General features: G+C 36.2%; 1 protein-coding gene across 1 annotated transcript in view; it reads left to right on the forward strand.

Moving 5' to 3' along the window:
• ptprga (protein tyrosine phosphatase receptor type Ga) overlaps positions 1-17,321 on the forward strand; it is a 257,643-nt gene that overhangs the window by 43,572 nt on the left and 196,750 nt on the right. Inside the window, exon 2 of the mRNA XM_088916863.1 lies at positions 4,429-4,533. Within this exon, the coding sequence (XP_088772989.1) occupies positions 4,429-4,533 (105 nt within the window). The remainder of the gene's footprint in view (positions 1-4,428; positions 4,534-17,321) is intronic.

A 17,321-nucleotide genomic window follows, 5' to 3' on the forward strand; every position in this document is an offset into this window, starting at 1 on the left:
TTAAGAATCGTTACGAATGAGAGGTGGCTGTTCAAACCATCTAAGTTTTGATTTAAGCTTTTTTATTATCAGTGCAGCTCCTTATAATCCCTTCCATTTCATTCCTGAAGAAGTAAGTACATTTTATTGGGGAGTCTTGTACAAATCCTCTATTTACCACTATCCTATTGAACATATATTATATTTCCTCATTTACTTTTTAATAACCTTCAGTATTGGCTCAGCCCTCATTGCTTTTTATTGACAATGCAACAAACCTTCATTAAATCTAATAGTTTACCATTTCTAGAACTGAGTAGTCCCCTTGTCAGCTTTGCAGAACCTAGTAAAAAGCACATTCACAAGAGAATCGAAGCAGTAAAATGATTAAAAGAACACAGAAAAAAGAAGTGACGTTTTAATACATGGAATGGAGAATGATTCTATATATTATCTACATCTATATTTATACTTCAGCATGGATTTTTCATTTGTGAAGTGCAGTAGTGCATTGAAGTTCAGGTGGTGATTAACTGTGCATTTCCCTGTTTGTACTCATCTATCAAGATGTTCAAGACATCATTCTCTGTAAAATATTACAAATTAGCAAAGAGAGGTTAATTCCATGCCAGTGCAGCTCCAAGCTCTAAGCACATGCATTATTTACGGCACATAGATTAATTTAGTCAAACATAGTAAATAAAATATTTTTTTCAAGATGGACTTTAGATATACTGGATACTACTATACAAATCCTAAAATAGTTATTATGTTTTATTCTTTTTTTTTGGCATTGCCACACTAAGACATGGTTTAGACGTGGGGCTCTTAATGTTAGATCAGCCAGAAAGTGAGCAATGTTAACTTAAATGGCCTGTGACCCTTTATTTTGTTTAGTGCTGACACCAGTTACTTTGGATGAATTTCCAATGTATATAGAGCTGAATGTGTTAAGTGTGTCAATACAGAAATGTCCTTCAACAGAAGATATTGGAGGAGGATGTAAGGAATGCTAATGAAAGCCTATCACAGGAGTAAGGATTGCCCTGGACTACTTTCAGTCAATTTTGTGTATGAGTGCTTTGTCTTTCTACTGGAATTACAAAAAAATGAAGGTTAAGTGTATGAAAACCAGATTCTGCAATGCATTTTAATTAGTACAATAAATTTTTTGACTGCGCTGATTAATGACTGCAGGCCGTGCGTGTAAGTACATGTATTCATCTATATGCACATGTACCTGCATAAATATATATTTAACATCCTTGACAGTGTGAAGTTGGTATAGATGTAAAGTCGTTGAAGTGAAGTATGTGTAAACCATCTCTTCATTTTTGGCAGGCTTGGTTTTATGTTTGTTTGTATGGGATAGTAGATATCCATCTGTACTTGCAGTATATCCTGTGAAAACTGGACTGGGGTACGCTATAGTCGGGGTACTATGTATGGGGTATGCTAATATAGTTTTTCAGATGATAAAGGTGTTTGAAATGGTGTTTAGTTATATTCCAAAATATTTTTACACTCTCCTTTATACCCCTTTGAATCACTGATCACTTTATTTTTGTTGCAAAGTAAATATATTTAAAATTTCATCTTTCTTGAATTAGTATTTCTTAACTTGAAAGTGTGTATTAATTCCTGCTCAGCCTAATTAAGGTCTAGGACAAGGTCATCTAGGAGCAGTGTTGAAGAGTACTTGATTATAGGCCTTTTGTAGGTTATATTGCAGAAGGATGAGTTTTGTACTTAGAAAAAAATTAAGATGAGCCATAATAAAGAATAACTGGTTCCTTTTGGAGTGGGTATAATGACGTATTTTGTGTGCGAAGCTACTGTAGCCTACAGTGCCTCACAGCAGGGCAATGTAAACATTTATTGAATTGATTGAGAGGGACTTAGTCATTATTGAGAAGGAGCCTGATCTGGCTTGTGTCCAGGTTATTGTGCGTAAGTGCACTTCTCAACACTGGACTGAAATGACGCTGAATCGACACAATTGGCAGTCTTCAATTACAGCAAGTTGCCTATAACTCTACCTTTCATCCCATACCAGGACAGTCCCCTTCAGTCCCTGCTATCTGTGCTGTGTGGAGGCAGGGCAAAAGAGATTGGCAGGAAGTCCCACTCTGGACAGTTAATGGAGAGTCATGCTGCTCATTTTTGTTTTTAACCTATATACTATATACTGCAAGTCATAATCAGCCTTAATAGAAATCTGTATCAGGATACCAAAGAGTCTCTCAAATCTGTGGCTTTGAAGTGTTGAAATATGAAAACCTTGCCTGCATTATAGGGCTCATTCTTTTCATATATTTACCTTTTACAGTGGTTGCTGTAAGCCTCTACAACATAATAATTTAAAGGCTGTAATTCTTTGATTATTGACTTGATCAAGTTATATTTTCATGTGGCTAAATTGAAAGCTTTAATGCTCAAAACTCATTTATGTTTTCCTGAATGTCACCAGACAAACTCTCTACCTCTAGGATTTTAGAATATTTTTTGGCTGTGCAATCAGTACAACTCTGCAATGCAGTGCTGCAGCAGAGCTATATAGGCTCGTCCACAGTTATACATGGCAAAAGAAATGCTTATACCTCATCCTCTACTGCATACAGTAGGCTTCTGTTCAGAGAGCACATCCTTCCTTTTGGCTACCAGTAATGACTTGTTGCCAAGCAGTGTTCTGTTGGTAATCGTATGAGCCTGACAACTATCATTCTGAAAGCCTGCTGAGTTGCATAGCTGTGTGATCCAAAAAGAACTCGTTTCATCCCACTGCGCCTTGGTACCATGCAGCTATTGCACAGGGTGTAACAGGGACAGAGCTGGAAACCTTTCAGAATGCCCACTGTTAGTGTTTAAAGAATTAATATTCCACAGCATCAGCTCTGGAACACTGTAATTGCTTTGGTTGACCTTAACTTGGGTTGAAGTTTGAGAATTAATGCTACTGACTTTTAATGAACACCTCTGTAGCAGACTCCTTTTCGGTTAACTCTGTTTCTTCTAAGATTTGCTGCACGTGAAAAGAAATAGAGTTCCAAGCAGACAGGTGTCTGTTGAGAAGAAGAAGATGAGCCAAGTCGGGATGTAGTGATGCAGTCCATTTTAATACTTTCGAAACAAAGTGAGCAAGAAAACCCACAGGCGTGCAGTTGGAGTGACTTGGGCTAGGGCAGGATCTTTAATACAGCTTGGTATTGCATAATTTAATTTTCTGTTCAAGGAATATTGGGAATCAATAATGTAATTCATAGAAAAGCCATAGAGTGAGCCTTCATTGGCATTCATGGTTGAGTCAGAGCCGATATACCAAAGAACCGAGAAAAAAAAACTTGTCATTGAGAGAATGCAGTTACAGCTACAACCAAAAGAACAGACACCTGCACATAGGAACCTATTAATTTTAAGGTGTTTTTTTACACAGCTGTACTTGGTGATGATTCCTTTTTGTAGATAGAGCTGAAATAGATTTCGCCCACATCTGAATCCTGACAACTACACGCATGGGTCAGTGTTCAAATCTTCAAAGGCATATTATTCATATATATTCATAAGTATAGATTTATAAACTGAATACTGTCCCAAATGTGCAGTTTGTTACCAAAGTTAAGAGCCTTACCTACAGTAGTAAAAACTTTTGTATGTGCTTGTGAGGTTTTTTTTTCCTACCGTGAAATGGACTCTTCTCTTTAGAGCAGTTAACAGATGTAATCAAAGCTGCCTGAACCAGCATAGTTCCCTTGCGACCTGTTTGTTCTCGTTTCGTCACCTGTAACTTGATTTGTCCCCATGGCTGCAGGGGGTCATATGTGGGCAGGAAAAATCCAGAATGGCAGTAACCCTAGGTACTGCCACCACAGATTCCGCTCCCCACGTGGTGAAGCTGACTCAAGCGACTCCAGCCTAGTGCTTTCATTCCCTATCGAATCACGACGCCCCCAAGTGAGCATAGTTCGTGATCCAATCTGACAATTGCGGCCCTTTCTTCTCTTTTGTCTTATAGGCGCATACAGCTTAAGATGTAAACAGCTAGGATCCAGCCCAAGACAAACAGATCACAATTAAATTAATTTCATTTCAGTTATGTAAAACTCATTTTTTAAATTTATAACCTGCAAATTTCAAATTGAGATTATGTCAATCTAATTGTGTATGTTTTTTAATTGTCTGATGTGGAAACTGGCTAAGTGAGAAGTGCCACTGTAAACACACTGCTGTCTGAGCATTAGAGGATGCGGAGCAGAGCTTTTAGTGTGTTTCAGCATGTTAATGTCCTGATAGATTTAAGTGATGAATAAAGGTTCATTGACTGAGCTGCTACAGTACATTAGCAAAAGCAGCACCTCTTCTTGCTTGTGTTTAAATACATTAGTTGGGTTCTATTTAAAATTTAAAATGCTATGCCATTTACTTGTCTAATACAATTTTCAATTTTATCAGCTCTGACAGAAGGTCAGCTTGGATCTTTACAAGGAGTGGAGCATGGAAGAACTGCTCGGATACGACACAGGAGAGTGGCTGGACTCCCCTACTGGGCCTATTCAGGTGAGACGAACTTTGTCAACCTGACACGTGAAGGGGTCTCTGGTGGTGGAGATTATGAACTCAGCCTCCTTTAGTGCACTGGTGTTTGTGTTCATTTTTTCTCTCTCTCCTCCTTTTTTCTGAGTTCTAGCCTCAGGGACTCGTTGGGTTTTTATTTTATGAATGTTTCTTTGGAGAAAAAGTGACTTTTGTTGTCCCTCAGAGCTATATTTGGCAAAGAGAAGCATTAATCTTTTACTTTGCCACCACGCCTTGGGGTCTCAATGATCTTTATTTTATTTATTTAAATATTTATTTTACTTACAGAATGTCTGTTATAATTGCACTTTATCTGCTATATTTTAAGTGATGGGTGTTTAAAAAATGTATAAAGCCTGACAATTTTCCATGAATAATGAAATGCTCAGTGGTAATGTTCAGTCTCCAGATACTGCTTTGGGATTTTGCCCTTTTGCTAATCAAGAAGCACTTGCAGACCGAATTGCACCTGTTCATTGTTGAGCCAGAATGTTATAGCCCTAGCTGTCAAACCTAACATTCTCTAAAGTATGATGGCTTGAACCTTCAACCTGTACTGACAAGTTGGCTACTGCACACCAAAACAAAAGCAGCTTTCTGTGAATTACTATTTGAAATTTAAATGATTTAACCAGAAATGTCTATGCATTCCCCAGGAATTGCTCCTCAGAGCACAGAATTAAGCAAGGTATAGTGAAGGCTGCAGGTCTTTCATTGTAGTGTTTAAGAAAGGCTGTATCAGATGGTTATTACATCAGCAGAATTAGACTGTCTTGATCCATTACCTAAAAACCCTTCATCTGAAGCACTTGCAGAACATCCAGTATTTAATTATGAATACTGCAGTTCTGTGGAAAATTAATTTCAAGATTTATTTGTAAATCCAGGAGTCCCCAATTATTCCTCATTGAATAATATTATTAAATGTTTTTCACATAAAAATAATAACTTCTGGCTTCTTATTCTTTTGTGTTTTGCTAGGTTAAACCCCCCAAAACAATGTATAGACAGGATCTGTAATTACACCTTATCTATAGACTTAGTGCATTATTCTGTCTATTGATAAATCTGCTGTGCTTCTAGGGAAAGTGGACAATTTGTTTTGTGCACTGAAGATAGTGACTCCACAGTTGTCAGTTGCCCACAAAACAATCTGATTAGTGAAAACTAATTAGGACATTACTTTGCATGTGTGACTGACAAATGAACTGCACTGAGGTAGGGGGAGTGAAAAATGTTAAAGCTGCAGTTAGCTGAAAAAAAGTATTTAGAATTGTCAGTGTATTACCAATCAACATGCAGTTAAAATTTAAATTAATACAGGGAAGCAACAATATTTTATTTTTTAGACCCCCTTTTAAATGAGCATTCACACATTGTGTAGATGAGATTGACTATTACAAGAGGGATGCAGGGCTACATAATTTACTCCTTTGATTGCAGCAACTCTGTCAGATTAATTAAGCAGAGTTGAGTCATGAAATGTGATGAAGGGGCCTTTAAAAGAGTAATGATGTTGACTCCTAGATACATGTAAATGACTGAAGTGGGACAGGAGTTTGATGCAAATCTCAACCTTTAAAAAAAATTAAACAGTCTTGTTAAAGTCTTTTTTAATAGACCATGTATCGCATTTATATTAAATATGTCATGAACAACCTGCCATGGTGTTTTACATTTTCTAAATGATGTATTGAAGTAGAATGCATAGTGATGCCGTTGTCACTTCTTGGCAATAATAAACCTGCCCATGTCAAAGAAGAAAATGTGACTATTATATTTCTACATGCAAGACTAACTCAGCTTATTTAATTGGTAACTCTGTAATTGATCTTTGGTCTCCTATTTATAGGGAAACAAACAGGCATGTAGAAGCTCTTGCCTCTACAATTGTTTCTTGTAAAGGTAGTGATGAATAGTGCAGCCAGGACTTCTGCTTGGTAACTGTTGTTGATTATGAATAACATTTACATTAAAAATACATTAGACTAAAAATAGTGAATTATGGTACAAGATTAATGCATGAAAAAGAAAGATGAGTTTTTTTTCCTCTAGAGGAATATTTCCATTTTTGGCCTATGTGACGTTCTACACAGGCACACATAATTAGAAGGCTTTCTTTCTTACTAATCTCGTTATGAATTCCAGATGATAAAAATACATTCAAACAAATCTAAGAAGACAAAACTGAAAAGGTTTTGGTACTGTCGGCTTCACTTGAGCTGGACAACAGAGTTTTCCTGTATAAACTGAAAAGGGATGTTCCCTTCTCTGACAGAAAAGAACATCGTAGAGGGGTTGTTTAACTTGCTCCTTAGGTAAGCTAATGTAATCTTTCAGGAGTTGCTCGTGAGGCAAATCAGGATGTCCTCTTTAAATTGAGCTGTGCAAAATATTTTTTTATAGTTTTCTTGATTGTTTAAAGTAAATGCCAAATGGCAAAATTTGAAAGTTGAAGTGTCCTGTTTGTGGTGCAGCACACAGCCGTGAGCAAACGCGGAGTGATTTGGCTTCAGGACATGATGAAAGTAAAGGCCCTGACAATTGCTGCAGGAAAGAAGCTTGTGGAAACGCATGTTTTGGCTCATGGAATGACACCTCCTTGGGTTTTCCAGTTCCCATTAGATAAATCTGAGAGGACATTATCGCAAAGCCCCGAAGATGTGATTACATTGCTTGCTATCGTTTTGGGTGTTTTTTTTCTCCATTATTCAGAGCTCCAGCTTTTAATGCAGAAGTATTGCTTTGGGGATATTCCCTCATTGGCAGTTTTCTATGCAACACAAAGACTAAGCTGGGTACTTCTCTAAGCTGTTTTAATTATAATTGCAGATTTTTCATGTACCATAATTTTAACACTTAGTGCACACAGTATCCGTTTTAAGTATTCTTTTGCTATTTTGTGCTTGATGAAATAGCAGTATGAGCATTCCCTTCCATGCCATCTTGGATTCAGCAGTTGTACATTTGGAGTCTTTGAATTAACATCTCTTTAGTTAGCCGTCTTAACTTCTCTTATTGAACATCACTCTTATCCTTGATGAAAAATCCATAAGCTGTGAAATCAAGAATTCTGCGGCTCATCGTGTCTTTTCTTCTGCTGCTTCGTTTTTTTCCAGTCCTTCACCATTACGGCACACATCCCAGTTCAGATCCCCATTTCTCACCTGTCGCTGTCTCAGCCACTCTGCTCCTGCGTGAATTATCTCTCCCAACACCCCTTCCTGCATTCCGTGCTCTTCCTCCTCCCCCAGGCTGTCTGTACCCCCTGCCTGTTCATTCACTGGTGAAATGAGCGTCACAAAATTGACACAGCTCAGTCCCTCACCGCCTTTAGGCACCTGCTTGAGACATGTCTGCTTAGTACCAGCTCTCAACCATATTCCTCAGTAATGCTTGCACAGTATTGCACTAATGTTTTTAATTCTCTAACTGGTAGTATAAGATGCTAATAGCACTTATTCACTGAAAACATGGAATACATACCAGCAGGGTTATCCACCTTTTCATCTTCATTTTCTGTGGCTTCTCCAGCTTGTTCTAAGTCATTGTCATTTTATTAATTTATTTTTTATATATTTCTTATAGTTCCCTGCATGATTGCTTCTTGTACTTAACCTGTATGTACATTTTTTTTGTTTTACAAGACTTTGTGGATGGAGGCATCCGCTTAACGAATAAGCAGAAACAACACTTACTATGTTACAAACAAGAGGAGGAATTTGGCCCACGTTGGCTAGTATCTAATTGATCCAAGGATTTCATCCAGTCATTTCTTGAGAGTAGTTTGGGCAGGGATCAGCTTTAGCAACATTGTTGGGTAGCTTCATCTAGACTTCAACAGCAACAAAAGGGAGAAATTGTACTATCCTTTGGTTCAGCAGTTTTACTATTGGGAATACATCTTAATATGATAGCATGTAAGTGATTATCCCAATATACAATAACATGTGGCAGTTTTTAATAGCAGTTTACATGTTTCTGCCATGAAACTGCAATAACTAAGACATACTTTGAAAAACAAATGTCCTGCCTTAAAAGATGTTGGTTTGGTTTTATTTTATTTTTAAATAAAAGAGCCTAAAGACTAAAATACGTTTGCTTTAAAAGTCTTTTGTCTTTGATTTAAAATAGTCCACAGAAAGGAGAACTAAGTGTAAACAGAACTAAGGCCAAATCAATAAAAATACAGTATATGCATTGTGCAAATCTATAGTTTTCTGTTAGACATTGTTGCGGTTTAATGGAAAGTTCTCTATTTTTCCACTTAAGAAAATCATTATTGCCGTGGCTTTATACTGTAATGCCTTTTTTAATTCTGTGGATATTAATTTTAAAGCCATTGTGCCTTTCAGCTGTACTCGCATAAATAGAAGTTGAACTTTAATTTAAAAGGTAGAAAATGTGTCTCTTGTCCATTTTATCGACTTAGCGAGGCAATTTAACACTGGCTTTTGGGTTGGGTGCTCGCAGGCTTTTGAATCATATTAGAAAAAATATCATATGGATTTTACTTTATTGCATATTGCCTTTGAAAAAAAGAATAGTGATATTTTTTTCTTCTCATTCTGAGATTGTCTGCAATTTTGTAAAGTCATTAATTTTTTAAATGAAAAACTTCCTTAAGAATGGTTTCACCCCAAATTGCTCTTAAAAAAGGATGAAAACACTTTTGGAAAGTGTTTCATTACTGTAGCAAAGTCAGCTGAGCTCCTGAATAAACTTCTGAGTTGTTTTATTCTGCTACTGAATCATAGAAGTCAGTTTGTTCCTGATATACTGTATATGGGGAGACAACTTCCAAAGCTTCATATTTCTGGTTAGCAAAGACATCTTTTTTTTCTGAGTGTTTTCATGAAAAGTTGTGATTGAATATGTGGCTATTGGAAACAGCACTTCACCAGAATATAATTATAATCATCAGAAGTATGTACTGGGCATCATGAAAAAAACTATTGTTTATACAAATATATGATTTTTGATTTTGATTAAATGTTTTTTCATCATGTTTTCTTATTTATCATATAAATATTTATCATTAATGACTTACTTGATACCTGGTAGAATTTTGAAATTGATGGCTTACTTTGTTCTATTGTCCTTATATTCCCTGTACAGAACGTACTGTCAGACTATATGATGAATGATTTTTTGTTGGATCACAAATGTACCCTTCTTTGACAAATTAACCCCTTTACATGCACAATTTGTGCTTTCCAGGCTAGTGACTCGGATCACGAAGAGCGCCTACTTACATATAAAGAAATTTTGTACCCTCTTGACTTCAAAAACTTCATTTAAAAAAAAAAAACTAATGAAATATGTTAAACTGTTCTTGCTGGGCTTTTGGGTTTTCCCTAGGGGTGTCAGGAGCCAAGGCAGTCTGTGGCTCTGATTTTGATTGTAATGAAAAACACCTGATTGGTTTCAGTAAATCCAGAATGTTAGTAGCAGTTCATATGGAATACCATCTATATCTGGAACTTTGCCTCTTAATTTTGCTGATTTTAATTTGGCAAGAGAAATGTACAGTGCTTTCTGCTGCTTCTTCTGTTCATAATATGGTGAAATTTTGTAAAACATAGGAGCAAGCTGAAATGTGTCCAATGAGGAAGTAGTAATCCAAAGTAAAATATATGAAAAGTTTATTTAGCATGAGGGAGATCAGGCATTTTTATAGGCGTTAAATAACTTGAGTGGTTGAACGAGCTACATTTGATTTTAATTTAAGTGCTAACAAGTGACTTGGTCTGCTTGTGCAGAAGCAGTATTACTGACGTTCCCCGTGCACAATAGATTCTGCCCTACATTGCAACAGATCACTGAGTTCAGCCTTAACTGTCTGTAGGCAGCCTTCTAATGCCAGTTTTGAGGTGTTTGAAGATACAGTACATTTTTTTTCTACATTGTGATCTTTCTGAGACATGCTGTCAGTCTGAAGTAAACTATTAATTTCAGAGATGCAAACCAGAAACACAAAACCAGTAATTGAGAACACTGCTGCAATGAGCACATCTGTAGAAGCAAGTGCTGTGTTACAGCTTGTACTGTAGGTCTGAAGGTCTCAAAAGCAAGGAATTAAGTCAGACTCCCCCTTACAGCAACATAATGCTCATTGTCAAAATGTTTTCAGTAACATAAGACATTCCTCTATCCCCGTTTATCTAAATTTACCCCTAAAGTACATAGTGTAAAAAATAAATATATAATGTACTTTATTTGAGAAATACACAAGGGAAATTAATATTTCCCAGCCTTTTTTCACAAAGCAGCAGTCAGCTGAGAGTGTGCCAAATATTAGAAGTTAGTAGCTAAAACCATTTGGTCTGAATCTCTGAAACAGAAAATGGTGTATAATGATTAATTTAGTACTCATCCAACATAGACTGAACGGAATGATGGAATGAAAGATGAGCTAGAGTGCTGCGTGAGTTGAAGAGAGAAGCATTTTCCAGTAATAAATAATAATTGCTTGCATTTGTGTAGTACTTTTCATACCAAAGGATCCTAATGCACTTTTCACACATGGCGAAACTTCAGCCAACGCTGGACTGTGGCCCCCGCCTGGTGCGTGGCAGCCATTGCGCACCAACACTCAACTGCCAGCATATTAGGCCATGAAGAGAGACGTTGCTTCAGCAATTTAATTAAGATAGATAAGAGTTTACTTTATTGGCCATATACAATTTCTCTTATTAGGAATTTGTCTTTTTGCATTTAGAGGCACATTTTAGGTAAAAAAAAAATGTACATAACCAGAATTAAGTTTACCCAGGATCAAACACATGTGCTTTTCAAACACATTGGTTTGAAAAGCAACATACCATCCTTAAATAACCGTGTAATCAGTTTATCATTCAAAAGATCAGTTTATTATTCAAAGGATGGGTCCTCCTACAGATCAGTGCACCCCGTGTTCCCAGTGTACTGGGAAAGAGGTTTGGGAAGTCATATTTGGAGGGAAGAGCACCACCCATGGCTGCAGCGATGTTATCTGTACCCAGCAAACTTGATTTGCTTGGCTTCATACCACAATTTGAGTCATTAAAATTATATTTCACTGACATGCTGAGGGCATAACTGTGGCATACATACAGATGCAGCCACTCAGAACGTGTGGTATTTCTTCCAAATACGGTAAAAGTAGTGTGGTGTGTTGCCTTATGTAATTCACTGGCCAGAGATGATCAATAGGTGACACTTGTGATGCATTAGATGTTAGTGAAATGATTGCTTCATTTAATTTATTTCTATACTGTGCATGTCTAAATCCACTTAATATGGAATATTGATATGGAATTTCACAACTAATGAGAAATGTTGGTTGCCGAAAATAAAAACAGAAGTATAACGTAACATTTACCTAATGTAATGCAAATTTCAGCAACAAGTAATTGGGAAACAATTAAACTTTAATTAAACAATTAAACAACTGAGGTCTCCTTTACATAACTGAACCCTTAATTCACATAACAGTATGATTCATTTGAACTTCAGTTCCTAATCATGTTTAGGTTTGCCTTTCAACTGTTTTGTTTCAGCAGTAACTTACGATCTCTAGCATTTGAGTAAAAGTAACACTTGTAATGGTTTGACTCAAGTCACATGTTCATTCAATTAAAGATTCAATTAAGTCAAGAGCTCAGATGGAATGAAAACAAGCAGGCATATGGAATCCCTGTTGTGTTCTAAAAAGTGTTTTTTTCTGCTTTTTTAGTTGAGGCACAAATAATACTACTCTGACTAAGAAGCCACTGCATGTATACAACTGATGCTCTATGGCAGATTGTACACTCGTTTCCAATTTTGTAACCAATCAGCCAATGAAACCTGTTTTGAATTTGCTTCATGTCTGTCAGGTATATTTTCATGACCACTCTAAAATGTATCAAAGTGGGCATAATTTAAGTTAATGTACTTAGCAGTAGTTGCCTTGGGTACTGCCAAAATGCTCTCCCAATCTGATATTTTCTGAATCCTGATTGCAAGGTCTCTCAGTTTAGTTTTGCAGCAGCCTGGGTTTCAGATCTGGGTTTCCGTGTATCTTTATTGCACATCTCGACACGCACCAATGTATGATAAGTTCAGATCATCATATCCATGACAAAGAAATTGTATATTTTGCTTGGCCAGATTGAAGCTCTTCACGTGCTAATTTTCTGTAGAGTTAAGTGGATGGAGATTAAAATCCCAGCCCTGTGTAGACTACTAGTTTTCTTTCCTACAGCTGTTACATTGTGATGTAGAGTATCCCCACCTTACAAAACTTTGCTTTAAGCGAGTTAGCATACCATACCAGCAACATGCTCTCTAAGAATAACCCTGGAGATTCCAAATGCATTACGGAGCAACATTGTTTTTGATGTACTGTTCTTGATGGGGAAATGTATAGCTTTTTAGTTGGTTGCCATAGGAACTGAATGAAGAAAGAATAAGTAAAAGGAAGATTCCATATTAATAATAATCATAAGCCCAGTAAAGCATCCCTCTTATTCTAAGCCTGTGGCTCTCATCTTGACTCTAGGGAGTTCAAAGATGGCCTTCCACCTGTGAAAAAAATTAAGTAATCCTATAGAAATTTAATAGTTCATAATGTTTGTTAAATTACTAACCTAGTCTGCATTTTATATTTTCTGCAGAAAGGCAGTTAAGTAAAAAGGGGAATGGGGACACCTTTCAAATATTAATATTTAATACATTTTACACATACAGTTGCTTTAGATGGTAAGCAAATTTTTACAAAGAAATTTTAGAATTAGCCACATGGTTTTAACATAATAATGATGCAGGCTTTTCAGTTATATTTTGGCTTTGGCTCAAGAATCCTCACGGTAAATCATATGTACATATAATATAAAACTGTCTGTTTTATCCTTCTTTGAGAGGTTGTGAAATTAGCATTTTTCATTCCTTTGACTACTAATTGCTAACTCCTGTTTGAACGTGACTACTACATTGGTGTGGGTAAGTAGAATTTGAAGTGACTCCATTGAAATTCAGAATTCCCTTGCCTTAAATGTAATTTTTTCTCAACATTCAAAATGAAGAAGGGCAGCCGTGCTTAAGCATCTAAATGTTTATTAATAACGTGTACTGTAGTGATCTAAAAGAATAAAAACAAAATGCTTGCCTGACTGAGCATATTGATGAGGCATTTCCTCATTGTATGTGGAATTCATTTTGAGTTTTTTTCTAGAAGATAGACACTTAGAGCACAATCTCAGGATGTTTGGTTTCTTGAATAGTATTCTGTTCTCACCGTGGCTCCATCTGTTCAAATGGTTGATCACCTGTGCTCTTTATGAATCTATATTTTGGCTTCTTTTCTACTGAAGAGCTCTGTCCCTTCACATCTCTTACGTTACCTACATACTGTATGCAGGTGGTAGTCTCTTCCAAAATTCACTAGGCTCAGTAAAAGCTATTGAAGTAGATACCTAAAGAATTGCAACTTATATACTGTATATTCACTGTTGTTTTCTTTTTCGATGAGCGAAGCTCGCTCTTTTAATGACATCTGATCCTCTTTGGTACAGTACAGGTATATCAATTTTATAAAGTGTAGTTTACATAAAATAAGGTGATATTGTGACATGCAACGTAATTTTACTGCTTTGTCATGAAATCTTTCAACAGGGTTACATCCTCTGTTAAAAATGCTAACTTGATCTTTTTTTTAAAATAATACACATAGAAGTGTAGTGCAGCCAAGCTGTGGTTTACAAATAGACCAGCATATCTTCTACTGCACCTCTCCAGTAATTGTGCAATTTGTTGTATAGCCAATATCTGTCTGTAGCTGAACAGGACTTTGAACTCTTTGAGTAATCTCTCCATTTTATATTCTGACCTAGAACACATTTCATTTTACTTGCTATGTGCATAGCATTTTTTAAATTAACCATGTAGGTCACATTGAAACCTACACGATGTGATGAGATCATTTATGAGGCTGGGATGCACAATTCACATCACCTGACATCTGAGACAACAACATGTGTCTTCCTGGCAGCAGATTTTACTTTTAATACTCATTCTCCCAGTCAAATAATTTTTTTTTCTTCTCCTAATGAAGCATTGTTTTTGTGAATTTTCTTTTTTTCTGAGCATGTTCCTAAATAAGAAGTACCTTGCAAAATCTAATTGAAATTGAAAGGTAATTAATTAATAGCTTGACCATACTGAGGTGAACAACTGCAAATCTTAATCCATCAACATAACCTAAGGATGTGATGTACAGAGGGAGCCAAAGTGAATCTGTACTGTTTTGTGAGGGATTAGATAGGAAGCTGTCACCAGTCAGCTTGAAACAAGGGTCCACGAAGAAATTCAAAAACATTTTAAACTAGAATGAAAAGAGGGAAAAAACTGAAGATCAGGTAATTAAGACTTGATATCTAAATTCCAGAAGTACCTGTATAAGGAGCAAAATACAAGAAATAAGCGATCACATTACCATGTGTTTATGATGTTTTTACAGTTCAAATTACATGCCTAAAACGAAGATTAATAAAACAGTATGGGGTGAATACACCACATATATAGAACTGAATGTAAATTATTCAAAGGCGTATGCTGCAGTCTACCAAATTCATATATACATAATTATATAGTCCCACCTTATATAAGGACATTAGGAGCATGCTGTTTGTGTCAAAGAACAAGTGGGTATCATGAGAGATTTTTATTTTTCTCACACAGACTGGGACTAAACAGTAGGACTTCTGGCAGCAGAAACTGAAATGGTTTACATATAGTTTCTTAGTCAGTTTTTTAAATACCTAAGAAAAGAATCTCAGTTTAAATACCTAAAAAAATAATCTTTTCTGTGTTGATCTTTTCTTTTTAAACAATCAAGATAAAGTAAGGCAAACAGAAGGAAGAGAGCCATTAAGGAACTGTGATCCTTAAGGAAATGTTGAGTGCTTCATAGTAGATTTTGAAACTGTACAGGTAAAGTCCATAACAGATGTTTATAATTCAGGAAAGCATACTATGAAGGAATGAGACATTTTACCAGAAGTAAAATGCTATTAAAATCAATAGCAAAAACATGGCAGCATTTTAACTATATTCAGCTAGAAGCACAGGAAGGATTCATCCCATCCATATTGCAAATACTAGAAGCACTTAAGATAAACAGATCTTGAGGCCCTGGCGGTATTCTGCCAAATGTATGAAAGGAAAGATTTTATCCATAGGCTGTTAACAAAAATCTCCCAGCAGTGTTTCAAAACATGGTTAATATCCTTTGCCTGAAAAATTAACGTAACACCAATCTATAAAAAGGGTGACAAAACCCAATTAAGTTAATTATAGACTATTAAGTCCTACAACCGTTACATGCAAAGTTGTGCAAACAATAATTAGTACAAAACTAGTGAATCATCTGTAAGGTGATAAGATTCTAGGGAATAGTCTGCATGGATTTATAAAAGGTACTACACTGTGGTATAGTAAGCTAATAAAATTTGTAGGAGATATCCTATTTTGATTGATTAACAAGCACTGTAGAAGTTGCAAAGAAAATTTGAAAAGGCAAAATTTAAGATGAGGCAAATACCGGAAAATAACATTTAATGTAGATAACTGGAATATTGGATACAAGTAGTAAAAACATACATTATAAATATGAGGTGTGAAACACAAAGCATAAAGACTTAGCTGTTTGGGTTGACACATTTACATTTTCTGCTCCAGAGATGCATCTTAAACCTGAATTCTGTTGATTGACTTTGTTATAGGTACTGTTAGTTAAAGGTGGATTTGGTGCCAGGGTTGAATCCTCTGTCCTTGACACTGTTGGAAAGAAATAAAAAGGAAATAGAGACTCTAGTGAAGGTGTTGCATTTGAATACAACTTGCATTGGATAAAAGCCCATAGTAAATTAATAGTAAAAATCAAGGTATATTACATTCAAATTGTAATGCAATAGTAAGATCTAAGTCATTCCAGAGGTCAAAGGGCTGTCCTGTGTGTAACAATTTCAAATAAAAAGATGAAGTTCCTTCTATCTATTATCCTGAACAGAAAAGACTGTGAGGGGATTTGACTCAAGTATTGAAAATGCTCAGAGCCATTGACAAAATAAATCCAATTGAGTTTTTTTAGAAACATGAGCGAAATGTTCCAAAAGACTCAAATGGAAACTCAAGGGAAGTGCTGTTAAAACTGGGTAAGCTATTCTTAACAAACAGGATTGTGGGAGTAAGGATCAAGCTACCTATCCATGTCATACAAGTCTGTACCCTGCCTTCTTTCAAATCAAAACTAGATGTGATCCTATAACAACAGCCAAAGGGCTGTGGGAATATGGAATGAGTTGCCCAGTCATGTTGTTGAAGCCAGTACCCTAGTTTCTTTCAAGTAATAGCTTGGAGTCCTTGGATCCATTGGCTACTAGCAACATAAGTGACGTATGCCCGTCTGCCTTTTTTTATGCTCCTGTTAAAATGTAAAACGCCATAGATATATAGAAAGGTAACACTCCTCCTAGCAAAATGATACACCAGCCGTGATAAGTTTATTTCATCTTTGGATGAAACACAGACTTTATCGGCACTCTGAGGCGGAATTCATGAAGTATTCACAGCTTGTCGTTTCAGAGGGAGCTGTGCTGTTGTCCATGCGTGCCTATGCTACAAATGTCCTTTGGATGAGCAGCTAAATCAAAAGCCTTTGGTATTCTCTTAAGTCCCACCGTATCACTTGTTTGCCCTTTCAGGGATCTGTTTCAGTGATGTAGTTCCAGTGTGGTATGTTAAAAAAG

This window comes from Atractosteus spatula, chromosome 5 (assembly GCF_055471065.1).
Source record: "Atractosteus spatula isolate fAtrSpa1 chromosome 5, fAtrSpa1.hap1, whole genome shotgun sequence".
NCBI lineage: Eukaryota > Metazoa > Chordata > Actinopteri > Semionotiformes > Lepisosteidae > Atractosteus > Atractosteus spatula.